This window comes from Epinephelus fuscoguttatus, linkage group LG13 (genome assembly GCF_011397635.1).
Source record: "Epinephelus fuscoguttatus linkage group LG13, E.fuscoguttatus.final_Chr_v1".
Taxonomy (NCBI): domain Eukaryota; kingdom Metazoa; phylum Chordata; class Actinopteri; order Perciformes; family Serranidae; genus Epinephelus; species Epinephelus fuscoguttatus.
The window spans coordinates 25195615-25223519 of record NC_064764.1 but is presented as its reverse complement, the minus strand read 5'-3'; the positions used below and the strand labels follow the sequence as shown (position 1 = coordinate 25223519).

The window sequence follows — 27905 nt, the reverse complement described above, 5'->3', positions numbered from 1 at the left end:
TGAAAAGGTCGATACAAATATTTATTATTTTTTTTACAAATGTGACTTTGACACAGCTGCTGTGGTTTTACGTGTTCTGTTGTATAAAAGAAAACCGGGACAAAGCATTTGGGAAAGCAATCTCTTTTCTTCATTAAGTTCCCTTTCGGTCTCCTTTCTTCACTCTCTCTCACACACATCCACACACACACTTGCACACACTTAAAAAAAACACTACACATGTATGCTGAACACATCCCAAGAATGTATAACTGAGGCACATGTGTAGTCAAGAGCTATGTACAACCATCAGCACTCTAAAAGCCTAAACAAACTACACTGTCAGTGACCACAGTAACACTCGTGTAAATATAAATTTACAACATGACAGGTTTCATAAATACAAAAGGTTGTAAAAGCACAGATCAAATATTCATACAAATCAACAGTTTGAGTGAAGCTCAAGGCAGTGTTGCTGTTCCAGTAGCTGCAGATAGGTGGCAGTAGAGTGACACTGAGACAAAATACTGACAGCAGAAATACTGACACTGGGTTGAGCTAATTAACACTAAATTATTTAACTTCTACACTTGTTTAAATAGTTGCAAACATGAGATAAGTGACTAGAAATTTGAGTGAAATCTTTTAAGTTGCTGAATTAATATTCCTCTAGGTTTTGTGTCACCTGATGGTCCAGGAGACGAGACATTACGCAGACAAATGCTGCAAAACTGCACCCTCCACATGAAGAGTTAAGTTGAAAATCAGGGGCACAAAGTTGACACGAGATTTAAAAGGTCAACCACATGAACCTCATAGCCATCCGAACATTTAATCTCTCTGCTAGCCTACAAAAAAAATCAGTGTACACTGCACACACTTAACTGTACATACATAATAAGTAGTCGCATGTGTTCGTTCACAATCTATTGGCTAGACCATCTATATTCAGCTGTACTGTGGCTGGCATTCAGTCCAGGAGATTTCAGTGATTTGACATTTGCAAACATATCGTCATCTATTTACAGTCCAGTCATCTCTACAAATACAGCGCAGACTGACAAGGTAAAAAAAAAATCTTTGACAAGGTAAAAAAAAAATCATACAAGCAATGCACAATTTTGATATAAAAAGTCTGGAGGGATAAAGTATATTCACACATAAATACTGTACATACATCTGTAACACGGGACAGTTAAATAATCGAAGACTGAAAAAGAGCAGGGGTTCAGGTTCTATCAAATGTCCTGGTTACTATAGTAACGCTAAGGAGAAAGAAGAGACAGGTCGAGACAGATCCCGAGTGTACACAACACTCACAACACACATGCCTTTTCATCCTAAATCACACACACTCCTCCTATAATCAAGAACTCTCCCACGCAGGCACACACCGGCACATGCAAAAGGAAGGAGAGAATGTGTGAGGGGTCATCTGTTGTGCATAGAGGAATACCTGAACCATGTTCTGCAGACGTCAGGACAGAGAAATCCAAGCATATTCCCTCAGGACAAAGAAGAGGACACAAAGATACTCTATGTGAGCACATTAGATAAACAGAAGTACAAAAAACAGTACAAAAAGTTTTTTTTTGTTGTTGAAAAAATTCAGTCAGATAACAGTCCTGTGAGTCCAGAGTCAGCGGCATCGGTCCGCTGTGTTAAACTGAGGTTTCTGATTGGAGCAGCAGTAGAAACTTGTGAGACTTGGGGTCGATGTACTCCTCAGTCAGTCGGATGTATGGGATGGCCTTGACGGTCACAGCTAAGCTAAAGTCAAGACACCTCAGCAGGAACTCTGAGCCCTCCTTTATGCCGCTGGTGACGGAAGCCTCGCTGACCAAAGTCCACTGGTCGGCCATCCAGCGCTCGGGGCCGTACTGCAGGGTCGGACCAGGGGCCAGGTAGGCCTCAAGGAAGGCCTGGATACACAGAAACAGCCAGTGATAGTATTAAGTCACCAAGATAAGAAATTTATTTTAAATTTATTGAAAGGTTAAAATGATATTTCAAGCGTATTGCATTCTGAGTGAAACAGGAGTTTAAACAGGTATCAGACACTTACTTTTAAAGATGATTTTTATCCGAATTTAAGACTGACTTTTTGCACAAATCACATTTTTCTCATTCAACCACCACGGGTAAGTATAAAGGTAAGTAGTATACAGTACATGTAGTACAGTGCAGAGGTAGGTTTTATGTAGGTATTAGAGTGAGTTAGCTTAATCTACATTTTGCCAACAGGTAAGTATAAAGTAAAAAGACAGGCTGAATCCAAATGTCCAGTCTTCACCGCACTTCACCGTACTTCCAGACTCGCAGACTTTGCAGGCACATTCCCTGGAAGTCTGGGAGTGCTTAGGGCTGTCCAAATCCACAATTCAACCAGTCCACAAGGGGCCTCACACGGACTTTCTGCAGACTTCCAGGGAGTCCGCTTGGTGTGCAGACTTCATTGATTTAATAACCCACAATTAACTGCAATATGGAGGTGACATTGTGGGTTTTTCAATTGCCGAAAAAAAAGTATGAACATGTAAAATAGTTACTGATAGTATTGATAGGTCTATCAAAATGTTAATTGAATTGTGAAGGCCAGAAATAATATTCAACCACATCATGATACAGGGATATGTTGAAGTACAGGCTGTAGAGGGACTGAAAATACATTTTATTATTGCAGCCTATCAGGCTGTGCAGTGTAATTGGCTAAAAAATGTCCGAAAAACACAAAGGACAGCCTTCTAAAGTTAGTAATACCCAATTTATTGAGTTATAGTCCTACCCTTGGTAACAAATATTTCTGTTTTTGAACACCTGTTATGTAGAGATGTATTAAAACACAAAAAAGGCTATACATGGAATTTATATCTTGTTATCTGCAGGGGCAGATTAGAAGGCACTGTTCATCAGCTTACATAACATATATATGGATATGACAGCAAGGATAGTTGAATGTTTCCACAGCAACAAGTAAAACAGTCTTGGGGCTGTCTATCAGCTGCTTACAGTCTCTGCCCCCGCAGACTTTACATGATGACAGAAAATACGTCACACTATGGACAACTGAGGTCTGTGAGGGCTCAGTCTGCAAGTTCAGAGGGTGAATGTTTGGATTCAGCTACAGTGTTAGACTAAGTGGTAGATTTAAAGATTTGTAATGTCAGAAATGTAGGTTTTCACATGGAAGAGATGGACTAATTTTGACTAAAAGAAATTGAAAGACGGATAAATGAAATTAGATATAATCTTTGTGGCAATTAAGACTTCATAAATTCAAGACTTCATTGTTTTTTTTGACTTTTTAGGAGCTGCAGACACCCTCAATACAGAAGTGGCACTGTTTGATTGTGTCCCCAGATTAAAGCAATGACATTTAGTATGTTATAATATCTGATATACATGAAGTATAAAAAAACTGACTCCTGTGGTTTTAAATATTATATAACACAGTATCTAATTCCAGGTCCAAAGCCACACTCACCTTAGGGCTCATGTTATTGACGAGGCAAAAAGCCAGGTGCTTCTGGATGCTCTCCATGCTGTGGCAGTGCTGCCTCCTTGTGGTGCGGAGGTACTTCTGCAGGGCCCGGGCCATTGAGGGAAAAATGGCCAGAGCTGCTTCACGCACATCCATGATGTCAGACGGTGCTGCGCGCTCATCCTCTTTCTTCATTCGCCGGACGTGTGTGAAGGCCTCCTCCACAGCCACCACCAGCCTGACACAGAGGGAGTAAACACACAGTAATTAGCTCACTGTCAGCTCTGACTTTACTCCTTACTCTACCAGTGTGACTGTTGAGTACATGATATCACTGGCTTCATCTATCATCTGTTAAAGTAATGGCCTTTTGTCTTTCAGTCAGTCAGTTCTTTTGCCCTGAACCATGAGGGGGGAAAATACATTTTATAGACTAATCTGACAGGACAAGAATCTTCTCAGCAACATAATTTGCAGTTTGCAGTTATAATTGGCAGGTTACAATGTTTCCTGTTTATTAAACTGATTTCATTTTCTTTATGGGTCAGAGATGATAATTAAGCTTCAAGTTTATGACAGTACTCTCAAAGGATAGGTGGACAGTTTTTCAAGCCTCTGTTAAGGTGCCCATACGTACATTAACACAGGTTTGCTGTAATTATTCCTCCTGTTTATACTGGATTATAAGAGATCCCTGGGTTTTTGAATCCGAGGGGGGTTCAAACCCAGGGTGGGGGAGCCCTTCTGTGCGGAGTCTGCATGTTCTCCCCATGTCAGCGTGGGTGTTCTTGGGGCACCCGGTCCCCCCCCCCAAAGACTTGCAGGTTAATTGGTGACTCTGAGTGATTGTCTGTCTCTATGTGTCAGCCCTGTGATAGTCTGGTGACCTGTCCAGGGTGTACCCCGCCTCTTGCCCAGTGTCAGCTGGGATAGGCTCCAGCCCCCTTGTGACCCCCAACAGGATAAGTGGTTACAGAAAATGAATGAATGTCTGTACACAATAACGCCAGAGAAAGTGAAAGCCAACCCCAGATTCCCTTCACTTGGCATTTGACCTTGCTTGCTGTGCTTTGCAATAGCTCTCTCTTGGATGTGTGCACAGCAAAATAAGAAGAACATAAGGAAATACAGGCAGAGGGCAGAGTCTCTGGAGACAAATACACTAACACACTTATAGTGGGTCATAAGCGATGACTGAGTGGGATTATTTTTGTATGAATCTATACTTTAGGCCCACCACTATATTGTTATTTAGGGGAAATCCTGCATAGTAAACCTTATGGAGGCAAAATGAGATATGCATTCAGACCAATGAGCAAAATTGCACTCACATCTACATATGGAGCTGCAGTTATGAAAGGGTCTATGATCATTAAGTTGCCCTCTGACATGCTGTCGATTGTTTCTTTGACTCACCTGGCTCTACGTTTCCGGACCCTCCTCTCATAGTCGGCCTCTTCGTAGTAAAGCTCATTGTGGGCGCTGTCTTTGCGTTTACCGGCAGCTGCAACCATGGCCCGTGACTGATTCCCATTACCAGGCTGCGCTCCTGCTGTGTTCCCAGGGGCTGGACCGAAAGGCGAGGACAGAGGCAAATTGGTTATATCATTTTGAGCAGAGGGAAATAGCCTCTGACCTCACTGGGGTCTCTGACTCTGATTAATGGGCTGTATCTCAATCTGAATCACGGACAGAAAAGGTCAGACGGGAGGAGAGCTAAGATCTTACACATCAGTGAAGGAGTACAAATATGAATCAACCTCTTTGGTCAGTATCATGTATTTTATAGGTTTGAGAAAGACTTGAGAGGAGTGTATGTTAATCTTTGTTACTTATCTAGGGCACCCTGCCAGATCATGTATCTCAGTCACAGAGAATGTTAATTATAGCACTGAGAAAAGAGACAGCATCTTCTCCTCGGAAAGTCTGATGCACAAACCTTTATATTGCAGGGTGTTTTAAATATTCATCATTTTACACATCAAAGGCCACACTTCTTGCCTGATGTGTGAATTCACTGGTTACTGTGACAAACCCATAAAGCTAATGCAGCTTGTACGGCAGCACATTAGAGTTCTTGGGGCTTTATTGAGGGGGAGTAGGGTCTGTCCATATTAATGAAGATCAGCAGAGTTTGGGGGGAGGTTGTGGAGACTAAACGCTGCAGGTCAGGTGAGGATGTAAATCATTAATAATCTGATCTGCATATGTGCGCATATGTGTGTGCAGGTGAGGAAGAGATGCTGAATGCAGCAGTAAAACATGGATGAAAAGCTATCCTTGTGTGTGCTATGGAGAGAATGCCATCAGATAATTTGCACACAGAGCATTGTAGATATTTTCCACTGAAAATACAAGTAAACACCGGCCTCTTTAACTTTCTGTCCTACATATTCATGCTATGAGAAGAGAGACTTTGAGTGACTGTGAATGAGAAGGAGAGAAGGGGAGGCGGGTGGGGGTTGAATTGAGTGAAAAATGAAAAGAAAGAAGGGGAGAAAAAAAAAAAAGGAAAGTGAGAGCGAGCCGAGCTGGAGACGGGCTGAGCGGGAGGAAGGAGAGATGTGGGAGTATGTGAGGAATGAGCGTTACTCTGATGAATTATTTAAGGCTTGAAATTCCACGGCCCCCTAGAGGCCTCTCCGCTGCACTTTGATAGGGAAAGGGGGGGGTGGGGTGGATGGGAGGTGCTATGAGGACACCATAACCCACACTGCATCCCGCCCATAGATCATCAAATCCACTGTGCTGTGTAGCAGGTGGGGGATCTATGGGTGGTGAGTGGAGGACCCTTTTAACTGCAGGAAAGAGTGCAATATGTGGCATCACAGGATGTGTGTGTGCGGGTGCTGAGAGGCTATATATCAAGAGCACTGTGTGCGTGTGTGTGTGTGTGTGTGTGTAGTAGGAGTGCTCGCCACTGATGCAATATATACATTATGTCAGGGACGGAGGCTTCAGAGTGCAGTAAAGATGGAGTGAGCTGAGCCGTGAAATCAGCGGCTTCCTGTGATAAAGTGCTGCGTACAGTGATGTTGACGACTTTTATCTGTACTTACTGTCCAAAAGATATTTTCTCAGTTTGTTCTTAAAAGCTGATGGTGGAAGAGATGGAGATGGAAAAGAAAACGTCACAACAAGAAAGCAGTAGCAGCATGGGACATAGTTAAAGAAATATTGTACGACTGGGATGATGGTCTTTTTTATAAAACTATCCTGGAAATGGTGCTACAGGACCAAAAAAAAACAAACAAAGAAAAAGAAAACAGAAAAAAGGGCTGTGGCATTTGTGTTTGCACAAGAGGTAGAAAACCTACAACTACCAGAATGCAATGCGCCTCACCGAAGCAATAAATTAAACAGGAAAGTAAAAGAAGTGCAGTTATGAAATCTTGGTTTATGTTTGATCAGCACTGCCTCGTTTTACTGTTTGATCTCAGTTTTTTCAGCCTCTATTCTCACAATACAGGAAACAGTGTGGCACCCATTTCCTGTTCATACATTCTCATATTACAGTCAAACAGTGCACCAAAGTATGTTTCTGAAGACATTTTAGGCTAGAAACAGGCAATACAGTAACATAATCTTGGTCTATATTTGATCAGCACTGCCTAGTTTTACAGTTTGATTGCAATTTGAGAGACAGAGAGAGGGGTGGTTCTCTCTCTTGATCTGCTTCCATACTCTTTGTCTGTGGTGGCATCCATCCATCTTCATCCGCCTATCCGAGGCTGGGTAGCTGGGGCAGCAGGCCAAGTAAAGCACCCCAACATCGTTCTCCCCAACAACACTTTCTAGCTCCTCCTGGGGGACCCCAAGGCGTTCCCAAACCTGATGAGATATGTAATCCCTTTAGTGTGTTCTGGGTCTACCATGGGGCCTCCTACCAGTGGGACGTGCCCGGACCACTTCTAATGGGAGTTGCCCAGGAGGCATCCTGATTAGATGCCCAAACCACCTCAACTGACCCCCTTTTGACGCGAAGGAGCAGCGTCTTTACTCTGAGCTCCCTACAGATGTCAAAGCTCCTTACCCTATCTCTAAGGCTGAGCCCAGCCACCCCATGTAGGAAACTCATTTTGGCCGCTTATATTCACAATCTCATTCTTTCGATCACTACTCAGAGCTCATGACCATAGGTGAGGGTTGGGATGAAGATGGACGAGGAAATCAAAAGCTTTGTACAATCTGTAGTTTCAACAACAGCCATAGAGCCAGTGAAAATCTGAGCTGAAAGTGAGCTGGAAGAGCTGGGAAATTAGCAGGGAGAGTTGTGCTCTGGTAAGATGGAGGGAAATTTACCATAGTTCATTTACACATACTACCCACATTGTCTTGATACAAAGCTGGTTGAAAATCAGCAAAGTATAACTTTAAACAGGGACCTGTTTCACACAGACGGACTTTGACTGTGACTTAGATATTACAAATAATCAGACTAGTAGAGCAACTTGTCGACTAATTAGAAGATCAGTGGTTTGTTCCCGGCTTCCTCCAGGTGGCATGTTGCAGTATCCTTGGGCAAGATACTGAGTCCCAAATTGCTCCTGATGGCTGTCCCATTGGTGTGTGAGTGCGTTTAAGCTCAGTAGATTTAGGCTAAGTAGCAGGTTGCACCTTGAATGGTAGCCTGGGTGACCAGTGTGTGAATATGTCATGTAGTGTTAAAAGCGCTTTGAGGGGCCAGAAGACTGGAAAGGTGCTGTAAAAGTGCAGGTCCGTTTACCATTAGTCTGTTGCACAAAGCTGTCAAGTTCTTGACTATCTTAAGTAAGACTTATTTGCTGTAACACAGTAACAACACTTCACACTAACTCCCTCAGAACTGTTGTTTTACTTCTGGGAAAATTCAACTGTTACAAGAGCTCTTCACCTGAAAAATCCAGTGAGGTGTGTAACAACACAAAAACTTGCCCAATATTAAATGTGCCCGTAGCAGAGCTGACATGTGGCTTCTTAATGTGGCAAGGCTCACTACTTCTGAGCCACGATTTCCCCCTTTCTTATTGTTTGTTGCCGCTGGTCAGCAGGTGTCACTGACTGTTACCATGGAAACACGGCTATTTAGTTCAGACTCAGCCCGGGGCTAAGTCAAAACAAAATATATCAGTCTTCATATACGCGAAACTGTCAAGTGTAGACTAAATAAAACTGGCCCTTGGGAACCAATGAAACACTAGGAGGGACATCAAAACAAATGTTATAAAATATAGAGGGTTATTTTTGGGACAGATGAGGCGACTCACCGTCCACGTTGTAGACCTTTAACCCAGCCAGGTGTTTGGCAGCTCGGTGCTTAGAGGCAGAGAGAAGGGCTGGGTTATGGAGTGGGAAATCTCTGTAGTAATACTCCAGAATGGACAGAGCGGCCTTCTGAATGCTGTGAGATGAGAGAGAGAGAGAGAGAGAGAGAGAGAGTGAAAGACAGAAGAAATATAATTTACATCATGGCTGACTTATATAAAAAAATGAATGATGTCCTTTCATCTACTGAACATTGAGTTTTTAGACAAACAGAAGAGGTTCTGTTGATCTGCTTTTTTTTATTTTTGCATGATGAAGCCTGACAAGGGTGTGTAATTAAAATGTTGCTTCAATTAAACGTGTACCTCACCTATTTACTATTGCACAATGTCTCACTCATGATGGACAGTTAAAAGGGATCTGAATTGAGGCATCAGAACCTGAGATATTACCTTTTTTATTCCCATTCTTCTTTGTCACAACATGCCTACCTTACCCACAATGCTACTTGATATCGATCAATATGGAAAAAACTGGCATGATCATATTTTTTGCCATGTCGCCCAGCCCTAACCTGCAAACAGACTTTGATGTGTAAAATTGGTGAGGTTCCCCTTTAAGTGTTTAGAAGCTATTATTATAGTGTTTATTCTTAGTCTGTTTCTGCCTCCTGTCCAGGTTTTAACCTCCATGTAAATTATAAGCCCATTAAGCTTTTAGCCTCATCACACAAACCTTATCTAATGACCGCAGTTGTCTCCCAGCCCTGTTGTAGTCACACTCTCGATCAGCACAGAAACAAAGTGAGGCAGCCGTAGGACGAGCGCCTGTGTCTGACACTTTGTCATCCCTCCCCCGAAACTCTGAGAATAGCTCGCCTTGAGCTAGCTAGACGAGGAGGCTGATGAGTAACTCAATTACTGCCTGTGCCAGTCTTCCCTGTGGACACTGGCCTCCAATTACTGTGACCAAGTTCTAGTGTGTGTGTGTGTGTGTGTGTGTGTGTGTCTCAATGTGTACTGTATAGAAAGGTCGTATTCATATGTAATTCTAATTCATTCTAATATGCTTGTAATTAGAGTTTCTTCTTTTCCTCATAAGGAGGTATATGAAGCTCACAGAGGAGTTTAATAACAGTGTTTTCGTACCTAAGCTGTCCTATGTTGTAGTGACGTGTCTCTCCGTCTGTGGAGCGGATGACACACACGCTGTAGCAGGGCTGGAGGTGGCGGAGCTGCAGCAGCACCACGGCCAGGTAGTGGACAAACAGCTGGGAGTCCACGAGGGACACAGCAAACTGGACGATCCCATGGTAATCCTCGTCCTGCTCAGAACACATCACAGGTTCAGTGAAAACATTGCTGGATGAAAACCTCAGATAATATTTCTCATCTTTGGAGCCATAAAAATACTTTTAATAGTCTCAAAGTCACCTGTGCATCGAGGATCCGGACCCCATAGAAGAGCCAATAAGACATGGTGAGCAGGAGTGTAAGTGTGGTGAGGAAGGCACGGTACACACACACTCTGGGCAGGCTCGCACGGCCTGGCTTAAGAAACAAGGCCCACATGGCCAACAAGAGGATGAGGAGTTTAAAGGCGATGGAGAGGAAGAGGCCCTCGCAGGCTGCACCACAAGCCTGCAGCCTGTCTGGCCACATTACAGCTGGAAGAAGCAGGAAGGCCAGGGGCGTGGCCAGCACCAGCAGCCCCACACATGAGCCCACAGCCAGGGGAAGATAACGGCGGAAGCCTTGGGTCCGGTCCTGCATTCCCTTCCCTAGTCCAACAACTTCCTCTTGAGAGATACTCAGCTCTGAGGTGCCCGTCACCGCGGTGGTGGTTTCCCCCCAGTTATCATCCTGAGGGACAAAAGAAGGAACATTAAGTGAGGGTACACTCAAGCCATGGATGTATTTTTGAATCTGTTGGATTGTCTGTGCTGGCTCTTAAAGGGTTGATTTACCCAAATCACACAGCAGCACAGAAAGTCTATACAATCAGCACAGTTTCAAAGTGAACTCCCAAGATGTCACCAATTAAGTATCCAACCACGTCTTGCCTTCTGTTCCTGAGGTACAGTGTTGAGTAATGACCTGAAAACATTATGATGTCACAGTGAAGTTGACCCTTGACCTTTTGAATAAAATGTCATCACCTCATCATTAGATATCTGTGTGAAATTTGTCACAATTAGTGGATAAATTCTTTAGTTATGGCCAGGGATAATGTTTTGTGAGGTCACAGCAACCTCGTCCTTTGACCTTCAAACACCAAAATCTAATCAGTTCAAGTAGATGTTTGTGCCAAGAAATTCCCCCAAAGTAATCTTGAGATATTGTGTTTATGAGAATGTGATGGATGAGGTCACAGTGACCTTGACCTTTGACCACCAAAATCTAATCAGTTCATCATTGTGTCCAATTAAGTGTTTGTACCACATTTAAAGAAATTCTCTCAAGGCATTCTTGAGTTTACAGTTTGTTATTTGTACAGGTTAGGGGGTGGGTGATATGGCCCTAAAATAATATGATGATATTTAGGGACCTTGGCCTCGTTTCTTCTTTCTTTCTCCCGCCGCCTCTTTGAGCTCCAATTTGACCCCCTAAACATGCTCAAAAACTCACCAAAATTGGCACGCATGTCAGGACTGGCGAAAAATTAGATAACATGAAAAATGAACTCCTAAAGTGCCAAAAATGGGCTCTCTAGCGCCACCTAGGCACACTAAAATGGCCTCTGCGGCCTGTAGGAATGTCGTAGAAAGGTCAAACCAAAACTGGCTTGTTCATCTCATCAAGACCTACAAATCACTGACTGAATCCCCTGACCTTAATCCAACAGGAAGTGAGGTATTCGCCTATATTTCATGCTGAAAACAGTTTCCTGCTGCATCTGGAAAAGGTGGATGAAAAAACAAAAACAATGACCTGCAAGATGCTAAAAGGCTTCATACAGCTGAGGGGCACAAATCTGGGTGATCATTTTCTGTGGTTTGTCTCTAAGAGCGACCCCTTTCACATTACATATAGTTACTGTTGCACTGAAAATGTAAAAACATCAGCCAGTGCATAGGGTGACCAGATCCCAACAAACCAAACATGAGACAAAGAGTAGTTTGTGTGGAACAATGCTGAGAGGTAGACTAAAAATGTTCATATAATGTCTAATGTAAAATATAAACACTTCTGTTCTTCTTGTGTCACTTCATGTCGTATTCCCCTACTCCAACGTGACACTGAAAAATAAAATAAATAAGCAAATTTCCCCCAAAACTATTTGACAATCTCCTTTGTTCAAACTGCATTTTGTTTTCTTTGTGGTACTTTCCATCATACTCTGCCTAAATCTGCATATCTTGTAACTCTGTGGTGACTGTTGGGCTTTGTGTATATGAAGCTGACAGGTTCACCTGCACTTGACCCACATGTGCGCAGTTTGATTGACATCAAACACGGCCTGTGATGACAGCCTTCCTGCTTTCTTTACAGCCGTTAGATAAAAAAGACAGATTTTAGAAAAGCAGTGGTTCGACTTTTGAAAACCAGAGCCAATCAAAATGCGGGACATCATCTAGAAAGGGATAAAAAGCTGTGCAGCACTGCACAAAGTGGGACACCTGGTCTCCCTATTAATGCAGCTGTATATGTCATTTTCTCACAAATTCTGTTCACCTGTACTGTACAAGGGTAGAGGAGACAGATATCTTCTAACCTGGGCAAAGAAAACCACAACTATCTACATTCCTCGATACCACAAGAGGTAGCTGAAAGAGATGTCTTTGTGTCATTTTGAAATAGCTGACATATTAGACAAATCAGGCTAAAATTCATAGAAAATTGGCAAATCAACCGAAGAATATAAACCGGAATCTGACAGCCAACAATGTCTCCATTATCCTATTTTACTCCCGAGCAGTCATAGATTTTATGCACCGTGCACACACAGCACATCCTTCATGCTATTTAGAGATGTTTCATTTTCTTGGAGTTTTGCCTCATTATGACAGGCCTTCAAAGTCCCATTGAAGTAATGTAAGATGACAGGTTGGGGAGTGCTGTAACGTTCATGTTGGCAGGGAGATGCCGACATATGCGTGCACACACACACAGACACACACACATACGCACAATGACTCACAACAACAAAGCTGGAGCTTTCCAAGCCCATCATCGCAAATTAGAGTCATTTTTTTTCTTTCTAGCCAACAGGGTCATTTTAAGCATAAATCATTCCAAGAAAGAGAGACAAGGAGTATAAATTAATGACAAGTCTGCTCTAAAGAGGTATTTAAATTTTTGTGTGCTTGTCATTAATTCATATAATTAGCCATTCATTGTTCCCCAGAGTGTCACTGCATTGTATATCTCTCCGTGTACAACCAATCACAGGAGCAGCAGCTGCAGAGAATGGGATGAGGGCTCCGACAAAAAAAGACAAGCTGAACAGATAAGCTTTTGTGGCTTCACACACGTGTGCACACACACACCTAGGCACATCAAACAATCGGTAAAGCCTCAAACTGGAGCCATATGGGCCGAATGAAGCTGCTGGGAAACCAGACAGAAGACGGTCACATTAATTCTCACCTGTGTATCCCACTGTAAACCGTGCCTATTAATAAGTTAATATAGCTAACTTTGGCAGATTAACTGAACCCTGCTGCTATATGTGGAATATGAAATTGACATTGCATATTTCCAATCAGGAAAATGCAGCATGAACGTGGTGCATAAATTCGAATTCTGCCCTCCATTACCATTCACAGCTAATTAAATGCTGGAGGAGGGGATGCCAACAGGAGCCAGAAGATGAATGAGCGTGAGCAGAGGAGAGGGAGGGAAAGTGTGTGTGTGTGTGTGTGTGTGTGTGTGTGTGTGCGTGTGTGTGTGTGTGTGTGGGGGGGGGGTTAGCAGTGGTTAAGGTGTGAGATATAAGTAAGAAAAGAGGAGGGAGTGATGTAGAGGCAGCATTTAATACTGTCTGCCAGACTAATGTGTGAGGCCAGAGGTTAGCTATGTAAGTGCAGTGTCAACTCCATTTAGTATGCGATCCCATTTCTCACACATCTCTCCTCCTTTGCTCCCTTTCTTTCTCCCTTAAGCCGACTCATATAATAGGGTCCAACCTCTGGAGCAGGGTCTGTGAACAATCAACGTCATTCCACACTTTCGTGAGAGAGCGGCACAAGTGGGAACAGAAAAACAATATCCCATTAGCTTGACAGTTCATTCTTTACCGTGGAAACAGCAGTTGACTTTACATTCTCCACTTAAGGCCCATTTATTCACCTGTTCTGGAGCTGTTGACAGCATTACACAATATTCAGAGGCAAATAGAGATTGCTTGGTTGCTATTTGTGCATAGACCTGTGTCTTTAAGAGTATGCATTGTGTAAATAAGAATTTTACTCATATTTGGCCCTCTGTCCACATTAAACTTTTGTTTATCACATTAAATAAATGTCCAGACGTACAAAACTGACACCAAAGAACTAGTGTCGGCAAAAGATGACTGTTGTGTCTTGCCAAAAACATGCACTTGAACACAGCACAGAGAGTACAGCCAACGGCCAACTAACATGTATGTTCTGCCCCTGTGTGAACAGAAATAACCCTCCATACCAGCAGGGGGTGGTCTGTATTTCTCATTCAAAAACCAGAAGACTGGACGACCAAATTCAAGACACAAGTTAGGAAACAGGCGACAAATGTTGAGTAGTTCTTATGGTGAAGGACACACCGCAAAACTAAGTGGACATACATCAACATTTCAATTGACATTGATGGCTGACTTGTTGACTTTTGCCATACGTAATACGTAATATGAACAATGTGGATTTTCACAATCTCAAAATAACGATTTGACTGTTCTGTCACGGGCACTGGAAATATTGTTAATTATTTTAATAGGCTGTATTAATGCACCAACATGAGATTAGCATTTTATTGTTCTGTTGTCTCACAACAGAAGCAGAAAAATATGCACATGAAAGCTACTTAATCTTCAGTTCAGCTGTATTTAAACACAGAACGGGTGATTATAGAGCTCAGGAGAAACCAGACTGTCTGTATCACCCATCACCAGATGTCAGCTATCAGGCACAGTTTTGTATTTACTGGTTAAAAAGAGGAGGTAGTAGACGAAATTTGACTTATTTTATTTTCCTGTATTTTATAAAAATGACCAAAATTGACACCTAGTAGGTGTCAAAGGTTTAACTACATGCAATAGGGCTTTTTCAAGGAAGTCATTTTGACACATCGCAGCAGGGAAAGCACAAGTCTAAATAATAAAATGGATGTCCTGGTATTATGCATGCTGGCTCACTTGAATACAACAGAGCCACCTTATGTTATTAGTAACCCAACAGTTCAGGAAAATAAAAATCAGCATTCTTTAATCAAAATATTAAAGGTCCAGTGTGCAGGATTTTTGGGGGGATATACTGGCAGAAATGGAATATAATATAATAAGTATGTTAGAATGAGAATGTCTACAAAGGGAGCAGGTCCTTGTCATGGAGATGACCATGTTGCACTACCGTGTTTCTACAGTAGCCGAGAATGGACAAACCAACCACTGGTACCAGATAGGGCCGATCATGTTTAGTCAGTGTCGGAAAAAACATTTATTTTTTTAGCGTGAATCTGCTTTATTTAGTGTTTTTACTGCTTTAAATCAGTGGGTCCATTTTTTTTTTTTTTTGGAGAGTAGAAGACCTCTGTGGATAATTCGGCTCCTGGTAAAAACCCTCTGAACATGTGGATCTTACATTGTCAGAGAAAAAAGGTGAGCACAGATTAGCAGGTGCTTGGCTAGCAGCTCCTCTCTGACAAGCTGAACGCTGTAGGAGAAACACTGCTTTGTAACATGAAACAGCTTTATTCAGGGATTTTACCGGTTTAAATCACCAGGTCCATTTGTTTTGGAGAGGAAGAGACCTCTGTGGATAATTTGGCAACTGGTAAAAACCTCCTGAACAATGAACACTGAGGGAAATCTAACCATAAGTTTCAGCTGGCTGCATCTGCAATCCTCACTGCTAGGTGCCTCTATCCCCTTAAATCTTACACACTGGGCCTTTAATTCACCTTATAGGAACTCTGTAGTGTATCTATATGATTCAGAGTCTGATTCAAGTTGTCAATGCATGGTTCTCAACATGGGCCAGCAGCTAGTAAGTAGCTGTGCTAGTGCAACAGTGCTGACAGAGCCAACAGTGTTAACCTGGGGAGGAACCAGAGGGTGGGTGCTACGCTTCTGCGATGATGCTATCCCCATATCAATGGTAAGCGCCGTATGACTGAAGTGCAGATTGCCGGCAATTAGCAAGCCAGTGGGATACACACACAGGACTCACATGCACTAACATGCACATGCAGCTGGATCTACTACCACAACAAACCACAGAGAGACTTGCCTTAAAACACACACAGAGGGAGCGTGATTTTACTCTCTGCTCAAGATGCCATTACTCCACTATACCTTTACATAGCAAATAGTCGTTTGCTCATATATTAACGCTGTGAATGTCGGATCTAGAACCTTTAACAATTCCTCTGTCGAGGCATTTATACAGACAAGCTTTTATGCTGATGTCTCATCTAGTGAGAGAAACAGTGTCTCACCAAGCTAATACACTAAAACCAGCCATTAAGTCTCAGGGGATTAATCCCAAAGATTAATGCTACACTAATCAGGTCTGATCTCTACATACAGTAAAGCGAGGAGAAAGAGTAACAGAGAGAGAATGCCACAGAGAGAGGTTACAGGAGAGAGGGGGCAACACGACTGCTGCTGCTTCCTTGGCAGTGTTTCATCTGGAAGGGGGTGAATATGGATTATAGTTAGGCCTACAGTTAGGACTACACAACAACATACTGATTAGCACCGTTCACACACACTCACACATACACACACCAAACAGTCTGCCAGCTACAAAACACAATGGCTAAGCCCCAATGGCCTGGGTGGAGGTTAAAATGACATTCACACGTTGGTGTGTTTGTGAGCGTATTAGTGTCACTGTGTATGTGCTGAAGTGAGTCATCGGGAGCTACGGGACAAAAACAAATGGCATTGGTTTAAAAGGCCTGGCAGGTTTCCTACAATTTACTCCAATTGTGATGTTTGTTTTTACATTACATAAAAAGCTGTGAGTGTATATCTATTCAATGAAAAGGGCAAAGAAGTGTGAGACACCAAACAAGAGTATGTGCTTCTCCCCATACGCTTTAGTGTTGCTAGAGCTAACATTGTGAATTGAAGCCACTGCCTTCTGGCACAAAGTCACATGTCTCACAAAGCAGCATGGACAGTCTCAGTAACAGACTTGGCGTTCTCTCTATGACTCACTCACACACACACACACACACACACACACACACACACACACACACACACACACACACACAGAGTAGCTGTGGTCCAAGACCGTATCCTTATGTCATAGGCATGCGTGTAAACATGGAGGATTATTCATATCAGCTTTCCTCAAAGTGGCGTTTGGCTGGGTGCTAAGGCTAATCTGTGTCTCTGAGAATGTCTCTCTGCTCTGGAGCCTGTTAGTGTTACAGTATTCGCTCCCCCATCTAGCAGAGCTCCTCCAAAAAAGCTGGACTTCGGTGGTACTGACGGTGGTGGTGTTGTGCCATTTGGACGCATTTGTCTGGAGGGCAATAATGGACTACAATGGCAGATTACCTTACACTGCGGACAATGGATGTAAGCAACAAGCTGACAATCACATGACATCGTGGAATGTGGCTGCCCAGCCAGAAGGGGATGCTGAGTAGAGACAGCAAAATAGGTCAGACCTCTGAGAAACTGTCAAGAAGTCTGGCTGAGGACATGATCGTATCCTAATCACATTAAAAAAATACTCTATGGTGCATGTTTTGCAGACAGGATTCTGCCACTCCACATTTTGCTTGTACACACAAACCCTCAGTACATACACAATGACAAAATGCTCTCTATTTACTATAGATATCAAGTAGGTCAGAGAGCATGTAAAGGCAGCCCAAGGCAGAGTTCTCTCTAAAGAGCAACATACTGAATATAAGTCTTTTTTCCCCTTCTGTGGTCGTCTTTGTGCTTCTTGCCCAGCTTTCTTTAACTTTCATTGCTGCCCATCTGCACTGACAGGAATAGTCTGATATTTTGGGAAATACCATAGACTGTATAATAATGAAGCCAAAATATCCTGGACGTGGCTGTTGCCATCATACGCTGGTAACGTCATTTGAAGTCTGAGCAGTAGAGATCGAATTGGTTTCAAGTTCTCGCCTATACACCTTTTGCGACGTAGCACCACTGATTGCAAGCATACTGAATAGCACACATAGTAGTCAATCATGATGTCACACCCCCTCTTTTTGCATCTAGCTAATTAAAACCAAATATATAAGAAAAATGAAAATTTAAACTTACAACAGTTTGATATGAACCTAGAACCTAAAATGTCCGAACCCATCTTTAGGACAAATTAACTTGATGTGTACTTTACTATGTTCCATCTGCTAATATGAAGAGGGCGGGTTTCTGACCTTTACTGCAGCCAGCCAGCAGGGGGCAATCAAGATAATTTGGCTTCATTTTTAGGGAGCTGTCATATTGTCCATCTATTATACAGTTTCTGGGAAATGCGTTCATTTCCTGTCTTGCAAAATAGTTTCTTCTTACTTAGACAAGAAGATCGACACCAGTCTCATATCTGTCTGCTAAATATGAAGCTGGGGCCCGGAGACAATTAGCTTAGCATTAAAAGTGTAAACAGTTTGCTGGGCTTTGTCCAAAAGCTAAAGAAAAATGACTACCAGCACCTTGATAGCTCACTGATCAACATGTAATATCTTGATTGTTTGATAAGCACAAACCCAAAATGTTAACCCAACAAGTTGCTGTTTTATGTGGGGCTGTATTTCAAAATCCCACAGTGACAACAGGACTCCAGGAAGTCCTGCTCTGGGTAAAAAAGGAAACAGTCTGGCACACAACGCCCCATAAAACAACACACTGGTTTTTCCACTTTGGTTTTTGTTCAGATTAAAATGAGATATGACATGTTAAATAGTGGATTTTGGAGGGGCTGGTATGAGGATTTCTTTAAACCTTTGGACAGAGTCAGGCTGGTTTCCAGTCTTTGTGCTAAGCTAAGATAACCAACTGTTGGCTATAACAGCAGACAGACATGAGACTATAATTGATCCTCTCATCTATCTCGAATAAATGTATTTGTCAAACTACTTTAAATAATGATCACGATGAGAGTGCATCTTTAATCCCTGCAGCACTGACTTAGCTAAGTATCCATTCTGCCTTTGAGCTGCAATACAGCATTGTGCTTCCCTGTGTCTACTTAAAAACCTATTTTGCTTGCAGAGCTCAGCAAAATCAGCTTTATGGAATGCCTGGTACCAATTTGCTCTGCTTTCAAAGCGACCAGGCATGACAGTTATACCCAGTATCACACAGACACACACACTCACGCTGTAACACAGTGCTGTCCGTACAAATCCGCCTGGGCCTACAAGAGGGATACTAATCCTCTGACCTATTTGATCCCTTGTCACCATTGTTATTATGTGTCAGGCACTGTGGCGATGGGCAGCCAGCTGCTGTGAGGACGAGTTTATAAGGTCATGGTGCCGAGTTCATACTGTAGCTGGATTACTGGGCCTTCTGATTTATTCTAAAGGTTAAATGACTTCTCTAAAAAAAAAAAAAAAAAAGAAAAAAGAAAAAACCCAGCCTGCATTCCTTCACAGTTTAGACATCCCATTTTTGTCGCGTGAACAGTTTCCTGTACACTGCCATGGAAAAATACCTGGGCCTCATCTCCCTGATCTGCTGCTGGCGTGGGCTCGCCTGGCAGCGGCTCTCCATTGTGAACGGGGGAGTCCTGGGAGGGCGTGTCAGGGGGGTTAATGACCACGGACCTCTCAGAGCGACTGCTGTCTTTGCTGCTGCTGGCCTTGTGCCGCTCACGACTTCGATCCCTGAAGGTGAAGAAACACACAGTGAACACAAACAATAGCACAAAAGTAATATAGACACATAAAACATATTCTCATGCAGAAAAATGTGCTATTGATTAATATGTAGATGATTTATTAACTGTTTTGTCTATGAAATGTTGGAAACTCTTTAAAGCCCAAGCTGTTTTGTCCGACCAACAACCACAACCACAAAATGTTCTGTTTACTTAGTTCATTACTCATATATGTAAAAGAAAACTGGATATTTAAGATCTGAAAATGTCCATATTTGAAGAGCTGGAGCCAGCAAATGTTCTGCATTTTTGCTTGATAAATGACCAGAGAATCAAAATATCAGCTCTTAAATTTTCTGAAACAATAACTCAATTGACAGAAAATTAATGGGAAACAATTATGATAATATTTTTTCATTTAAATCATTTAGGAGTGGGGCATCGGTGGCTTAGTGGTAGAGCAGGCGCCCCATGTACAAGGCTGTTGCCACAGTGGTCCGGGTTCGACTCTACTGGGTGGGCACAAATGCACATGTTCTACATATGGAGGGGAGCGTGTCCCTTGTGTCCCCTCCAAAATGTACGGCGTTGGTATATATTGGATTTTGGATTATTTCTCTCAAATTAAGACATCTGAATATGTCACAGTTGACTCTGGGGACACTTTATAGGCCAGTTGATTATTCAACACATAGAGACAATAACAGGCATATTATTTGATAATGAAAGATATTGCTAGTTGCAGGCCTACTTGGCAAAAAGCTGGTTGAAAGGGAGGGAAAAGAATATTGAGGAGTGGACAGGATGGGAATCAAAAGACTCATTTGCAGGATAGACTGAGTGAATCACTGAAATAGGTTAGAGCCACTCAGCTGTGACGACCCTAATCCACAAGCTCTGTCTCAATCTCTAGCTTGTTCTCTCCTCTGTCTCTCTCATAGTCTCTCGTCTGATGTATTTGGCTACAACCAGCACGTGGCCAGCTTAAACTAGATACAAACACAACAAACTCAGTGTACACTGAAGTCTTTATATAGCAGAAGGTGTTCGGAGAGATGCAGCAAGTGATCTAGCAGTAATCAATGCCATGGGAGGGGAGAAATAGACAGCTACAGTGGAGAGGCATACAGTCAGATGGAAAGGCAGACAGACGGGAAGCATACCCATGTCGGTTTGATCTCCCCGAGCGGCTGGAGTGATAGGAGTAGCCTGAGTGGGTCGACTCGGTGTCCATTCCAACGCAGTTCAGAGTCGGCGATTGGCCAGGGGGATGAGGAGAGATTCGTCGTGTGGCAGAGAGGGTAAGTTGGCAGCAGTACTCAGGAGGAGGAATGGGTTGCTATAGAGACGAGGCTCAGGAATCCACTACGACTGACAACTACCCCAGAGAGTTGCTTTAGTAGCCACATTGACCTGAGAGATAGAGAGACAGAGGGTGAGAAAACTTGCAATGTCTAACAGATAATGCATCAGATACATTTGTCTGGCAGTATATATCTGCACAGAGTGAGAGAGCAGAATGATCAGTACTCAAAATATTACAGTCATCATCTATTTTCATTATCTGTACTTCAGCACAGACAGGGCAGACAGATACACAAGATTATCCATCACAAGGGTATGGACAGTCTATTCCTCTGTAAAATGGCCTTTTCTGCCTCTAACAGCTGTAATGGACGGATAATGTTTTTTGTCCTCTGCACACTGGGCTTGGAATAATTTATAAGACAAACTTTATTTGGAAACACTGCCGTTAAACCACACAATCAAATGCCACATTCACATGTTTCATGAAGTCATTGTTTTAAATAGTCAAGCTCTTTCCTTTAAGCCTCTTAAATCAATTATGTATGTGTGTGTGTGTTTTATGTGACTGTGCCTTAATGATGTCACTCTGTCCTGGTCTCTCTCTTGTAAAAAAAATAATGCATCTCAGGAGACTTCCTGGGTAAATATAGATTACATCAGAGTCCTACAGACATGCTGCAGGAGCTTCAGGGAGGGAACCACAGACTGTATCATTACGTCACCCATTTGTTTGTGGACTACCGTTTTAAAGCCTTGTGTTTGGCATTTTGGCTGCCATCTTGAAAGTTTGGAGCCAGAGGTGAACCGAGGAGACCATATTTGGCCAAATCGGTGACTTATATAAAAAGTAACACCCTGTACACTTGTCATGAATGTGGAAATTAACTTTAGAGACCTAAACAGTTTTTGTACCAAGCTGTAAACATGTTTTTATCTGCTGTGAAGGTGGGCATTTTAAGGGGTCTGCGGGGATTGACTCACTCTTGGAGCCAGCCTCAAGTGGCCATTGGAGGAACTGCAGTTTTGGGGATTTTGGTGTTTCAAATGAAGCATTTTGATGCTTCATTTGTCAGCACCGGAGTTAACCACTTGGAGAAAACAGAGGCCCGTGCAACCAGTTTCAACTAGCACTATAGAATGCTCCAAGAATGAGTCCTGATGTCAATGGGTTTTTTGTTAGATGCCTGAAATAAGGTCTGTGGTTAACACAAGCTTCAGAGATTTTGTTTTGTACTATGACATAAAATGCATCAGTAAATACCCCACTCATGAATTTTGAAGCATTTAGGTGTCTCAAGAAAGTGGCTAAATGAGACTACAGAACATCATCACGCCGATCATGGCTTCCCTGCCTAGTTGTGGAGGTGACGGTGAAGTCATGCGACTGTGGTGTAGTTAGTTTGTAGCCTGACGTTAGCTTTTTACTTCTGGTGATTACATTTATGCTATAAAAATCACAACAGTGATGTTCATTTGTGAAGATTATCTTGCTGAACAAATGTGCAAGTATCACAAATGTTTGTTTGCAGCAGAGCTTATTTTCTGCAATAATCCAAAATCCAATGAAAAAATTCCATATGCTTTTTGACAAGGGTACCAGGGTGACACAAACTTCTGCATCGGCTCACAGAAAGAACAACATGCCTGCAGCAAGATATGAAGATATGATAAGGTATGTGCTCCAAATGTGATAACTGAAACAATATTGAGAGCAGAATGACAAGTAAACATAGCATCTTATAGAAAGTGCTCAAGCCAAATAAGAAATACTGCAGTCCACTTAGAAAATACCCACTGTACACAATGTAACTCTGGTTGCTAAAGCCAATACATCCATAAAATATATACATAAATCAATAAATAAAACAAGGAAATTACCCTAGTGTTGCCATGGCCTGTTGAAAGTATTTACAAAATGTGGTCTTAATATTAAATAATTAATATCTTAGTTGTTTGTGAACTACCTCTCCATCCTGTCATTCCTGTTTAGGTCATGATGAAGATCAGATTGAGGTGATTTTCATTATACTAACTTATGCTTCCTTGAGCTCTCTCTCCTCCCGTGACCCAGAAATCGTCCTCCCTCTGCCAAACATCTTTCAATCCCTTAAATGCATCTCGAGGAGACGAGGAGTTCAGAGAGAGGAGCTTACACTGGTGTATCCCACACCTCTGTTCTTCACATCTCTCTGTCACATCCTTGCTGGAAGGAGCCAAGATGTGAGGATGAGACATGGATGAGGGGAAGTGAGGAAACATGTAAGCATAATAAAAAGCACCCTGAATCTACCAGACTCACTCTCTGGGCCCTAATGTATGCTGTGTAATGCACAGGGATGTCTCAGGGCTTCACCATGCATGACCGTTCATTTAGACCTCAATCTACACTCTGTCTGTCTCCCAGCTGTTGTCCTGACAACCGCCTGCCAATCAACATCCACAGCCCAGTCTCATCTTACTAACCGGAATTACTCTCCTTCTTCTCCTGTCATTTACAGGCTATTTGTTATCTCTGGAGCCAATGGTGCATATAAACAGTGAAATAGTCCAATCAGCATATTAGGATGTGAATCCTCGCAGTGGCGTTGAGATCATGCTCTGAAAACGATGTTTAGAGGAAGACACAATGTAGCTGATTTCCATTAAGATGATGCAGACAGGGCTGAATGTTTTTCTCTCCTTCCATTACCCATCATGAGACTTGTGGACAGCGCATATGAGAAACCACAGATTTTCCATTAAGGAGTGTCATACAATGCATATAAATGATGTAATAACATCACCACTGTCTGTCTGTGGGATCACATGTGTCAGACAGGAGCTAGAATTTGCAAATGATGGCGTGGTGACAAAATGCATAGGACATCAGTCTCCACTGATACAGCCATGTATGCTATTGAGAGCAGGGGAACATATGCTGAACGAGGCAGGGTTGTACATATACGCAGGGCTTCAATAAATATTGTACTCGAACATACTGGTGCACTCCACTCGCAGCATCAAAGCTGATGTTGCAGCATCAATTTTTAAACACAAACCAGAGTTTTGACAGAGAGAAAGTCATATCTCTCATCTCTACCCCACATCTGGAGCGTCCACTGTTGCCTTGGCAACACCGGAGGCAGGAGCAGGAGGCCCCATCTAGCAGCAATAATCAATCACCCCCGCTGAGAGTAAATTTGTGTATGAGAGGGTGAGTGTGGGGGGTGGCACAGTGAGAGGGCACAAAGAGCAAACAATGGCTTCTCACCACATCCAGCGCCAGTACGGTTAAATGAATAAGCCAATGATTTGAATAAAAGCTGTTAACCCCCTGAGTGCTGATCTCTGAACGCGTGGCAGTGGTATGTGGGCCAAGATGATTCCTCTGAGAAGCCACTCATCCACGAGGCGAGCATGAAGAGGCATAGTGAACCAGGCCATGTGGAAAATCGCAGCCACGGGGTAAGAAAAACTATCAGTTACAAACCAACGGATAACTATGAATAAAGCATAACAAGGTGCATCTGAGATGAGCGGCTGCACGCTTATTTTGAGTCGGTCCATCCAAAAAATGCAGTAGTCCCCTGTGAGGGACTCTGCGTGGAAAATGGGTTCTCTAGTGAGGCGTAGTAGCCTCACAGTAGACCGTTCTGGTTGGCTGCACCAGGAAGAGATTCACAAGGGCAGAAAGTGACACTAATGTAAAACAAACACTCATTAACGTGTTTGTTTAGTGGATGGAGGCTGTGGCACAGTGGGAGCTACTGTAACTACACCCATGGATAGTATCATGGATTTTTTTGCTTTATCCAAAAGGGAGAATATAACAAGACAGCACCATCGCAGCAAATATGTGTGGGAGTGCATGGGGAGAGCTGTAGAATCCGATAGGTTTGGTTCTTTGCAGCATTTCCCCCCCGCTGACTCAACTCATCAATTAATCATAAGATAAGAATGTGGGATTTTAGCTCCATGTCCTTGGCTGCAAAGACTTTGGCCTCCAATCTGGGCAGAGAAAAGAGGTGTGGAATATGAGATTCCGTTGAAGTGCCTGATGCAGTGCTGGCACCCTAAATGGCATGGATCAGTCTCGTAGCTCATCTACAGCACATGCTGAGGCCTGGTTACCATGGCATCTGTGCCCTCCCTCACACCCATTAGCCCCTGTGCCTTCCTTCCTTCATGTGCGCCCTGCCCTGGTGGCATTATGCCATAATCTGCCAGATGCAGCAGCTGGCAGTCTGCTGTGTTAGTTTATTTCCCTTTTTCAAAGCAATCTACAAACTACAAAACCTCATCTACAACATATACAGCGGATATTACTCTAGGGCCACGACTAATGATTATTTCCATTTCCGATTCATCTGCTGATTATTTTCTTTAGTGACTGATTATCTGTTTGGTCTATGCCCTGTTATTTATAGTGACACAGTTTTCCAGAGCCCAAGGCAACATCCTAAAATGACTTGTATCATCCAAACAACAGTTCAAATGCCAACAATGATCAATTTACTATCACGGGAGACTTTGAAAACCCACAAATAGCAGTGCTATAGTAACTGAGATCACTCCTGGTTTTGAAACTGGACATTAGACCACTTTTTTAAGATCTCGGCCTCGTCTCGGAGTCGTCATCTCGACCACATTTTTACTTGGTCTTGTCTCATTGTCAGAGAAAGCAGACTTTACCACAACTGCGGGGATATCACTAAATTGTCTGGTGTGTTGAATAAAGATGGTTGAGTTTATTTCAGCTCCTTAGTGTTCGTATTTCTTTGCTCATAGAAAATAAAGGACATAAAATCACCTTTGCAATGCTATTTGATTATCTTATTCTTCATGGTAGTGTTATATTAACACATATGTCCCAATAAAAGACATGAATAAAGAGGAATCTTCACTGTGGATCTTTCAGATCAATTTGAGAAGTGCCCCTGGTTTACATGTTTCACATTTTATCGTAAGTGTGTCATGCAGTGTGGGACTCGCACTAGTCTGGTCTTGACTTCGTCTTAACCCCTCAGAGTCTTGGTCTTGTCAGTCTCAATACATTTCTGGTCTTGGTTAAGATGGTCTTATATTATATTATTATTATTATTATTTTAGTGTGATAAGAAATATTCTTTGAAAGTGGCAAATAAATCATAAACAGACACACATGTGAGTAACACAGTCCAGTAAGCTGCATAAGACCTCTTTGACATCAAACACACTGTGTGCCAGTGTTATTTATAGTGATAACAATCTCCAATCCCTCCATGGACTCCAGATAACCCAGGGGAGCAGCTGCTGATTAACATATCAAAACATCCCTGTTAACTGACTAAAAATCTCATGAATGGAGCCGAAGATGCAGAGAGATGAAAATCTCATGGAAACGTCATGTTTTGTTGTTTAGCGGACCTCATTAGGAGCTCGCTTCCTGTGTATTTTCCTTTCATTGTTTGCTGTGACATCTGATTCTTGGCACAAAGGTATTTGTCAGATATGTTCAGAGAGCAAACCTGTGACCTTTGAGTGACTGGAAAGAGTCTCAGCCACTCCCACCCTGCTGCTCTTACACACACACACACATGCACACACACACCCCGCAGTAAAAGGAGAAAGTTAAGACCTGACACAGTTCTCTGGAATGCAAACTTAGTCCCCCCTGATCCGCTCATGTGGAACTAAATAAAAGTACAGTAGAGGGAGAGGGAGCGAGGTGGTGAGAGATATACCTCGGTGCATTCCTACTTTAAGAGCACTGCTTTTATGCCTGTAAATACACTACAGTACACTACCCTACAGTGCATCATGCATTACAGCGTGCTATCCAAGCTTTGCAGGATCCTAATGCTCCTCTGTAGCCTAAAGGTAGCTCCACTTTCCACCGCTCTTGTGGCACTCTGCCCTGCCAGCCAGAAAAACATGCTTTAAAAGGAGAACAATGACAAAAAGCATTGCTGGGACTCTCTTTTGATCATCCGTGGCGAGAACAGCTTCCAGGGGGGGATGACTCATTTATACAAGGGGTTGCCATACCTGCCAGTGTCTTTACACCTCTCTGCACAGGACCTATCAGCTCTGATCAATAATAAATAGGGCTGCACAGTTTCACTGCAGCATCATGAGTCTTAGTGAGGAGGGCAGTGTCAGAGGAGGCACGTGAAGCAGTCATAGTAACACCTCATCCAGCTGTGTCCTGTGCGCGCTCTCCAGACAGCTGCTGATGATGGCGATACACACCATCACCCTGCTGCATCCAATACGCCCTTTATTTTAAAGGCTCCTGGGTGTGAGAGAGAGGAGCTATGGGATGTGATGTTACTTCTCTGTTACACAGCTGCAGTTTCGGTTACAATAGATCTGGTTTCAGTCGCATCCTGATCACCATTAACCACACTAAGCTGCTATCACATCAAATAATGCATGCATTATTATGATTCTATATATTTATCTACACATAACAGACACTGAGGCAGTTTATAAATATAAACTGCAATATCAGCCCCACATAAATATAGGTAAGGAGGACTAAAGGCTACATCTGTCTGATGAGGAGGAAACCATTTTTCCACGACGGCAGCATTGAACTTCATCAGTAATTCCTGCGAGGGGTTGCGTCTCAGGCTTCTGGCAAGGGTATACACGGTGTAATGAACGCAGCATCGCGATGATCAGTTCATTCACCTACCTTTCTTTTCTCAGATGTGTGTCATATTCCTCCGCTTGCGCCTCGGTGTCAGTGTTTCGGTGACGCCGTCGCCTCCGCCGCTGCTGCTGCTGCTGCTGAGGGTGCTGTAGTGACAGGGGCAGCTCCCTCATACGAGCCTGGCCATTGTGGTTCCCAGCACCAGAGAGAGAGGCAGCATGGAGGTACAATACTCTTCAAGTGCAATCAAACGAGTGTTTTCAGCTGCAGCCCACAAGAGG

General features: G+C 42.9%; 1 protein-coding gene across 1 annotated transcript; it reads right to left on the bottom strand.

Moving 5' to 3' along the window:
* Positions 1-12: 12 nt before the first annotated feature.
* LOC125900010 (vang-like protein 1) lies at positions 13-27882 on the bottom strand. The gene is made up of 9 exons (XM_049594745.1): positions 27667-27882; positions 20864-21113; positions 19536-19707; positions 10138-10566; positions 9853-10028; positions 8707-8840; positions 4877-5027; positions 3464-3698; positions 13-1901 (listed from the first exon to the last, which is right to left on the bottom strand). The coding sequence occupies exons 2-9, from the start codon at positions 20932-20934 to the stop codon at positions 1641-1643; spliced, it is 1629 nt and encodes a 542-aa protein (XP_049450702.1). The 5' UTR covers positions 20935-21113; positions 27667-27882; the 3' UTR covers positions 13-1640.
* Between the last annotated feature and the right edge of the window lie 23 nt (positions 27883-27905).

Bases quoted from the DNA above. Each gene is read 5' to 3' on its own strand.
- LOC125900010 (XM_049594745.1), bottom strand. From the start codon at position 20,934: ATGGACACCGAGTCGACCCACTCAGGCTACTCCTATCACTCCAGCCGC. The intron at 10,029-10,137 runs GTGACTTTGAGA...TGTTCTGAGCAG, and splicing joins TCCGGATCCTCGATGCACAG to GACGAGGATTACCATGGGAT. The intron at 3,699-4,876 runs GTGAGTCAAAGA...CCTCTGTGTCAG, and splicing joins GTCCGGAAACGTAGAGCCAG to GCTGGTGGTGGCTGTGGAGG.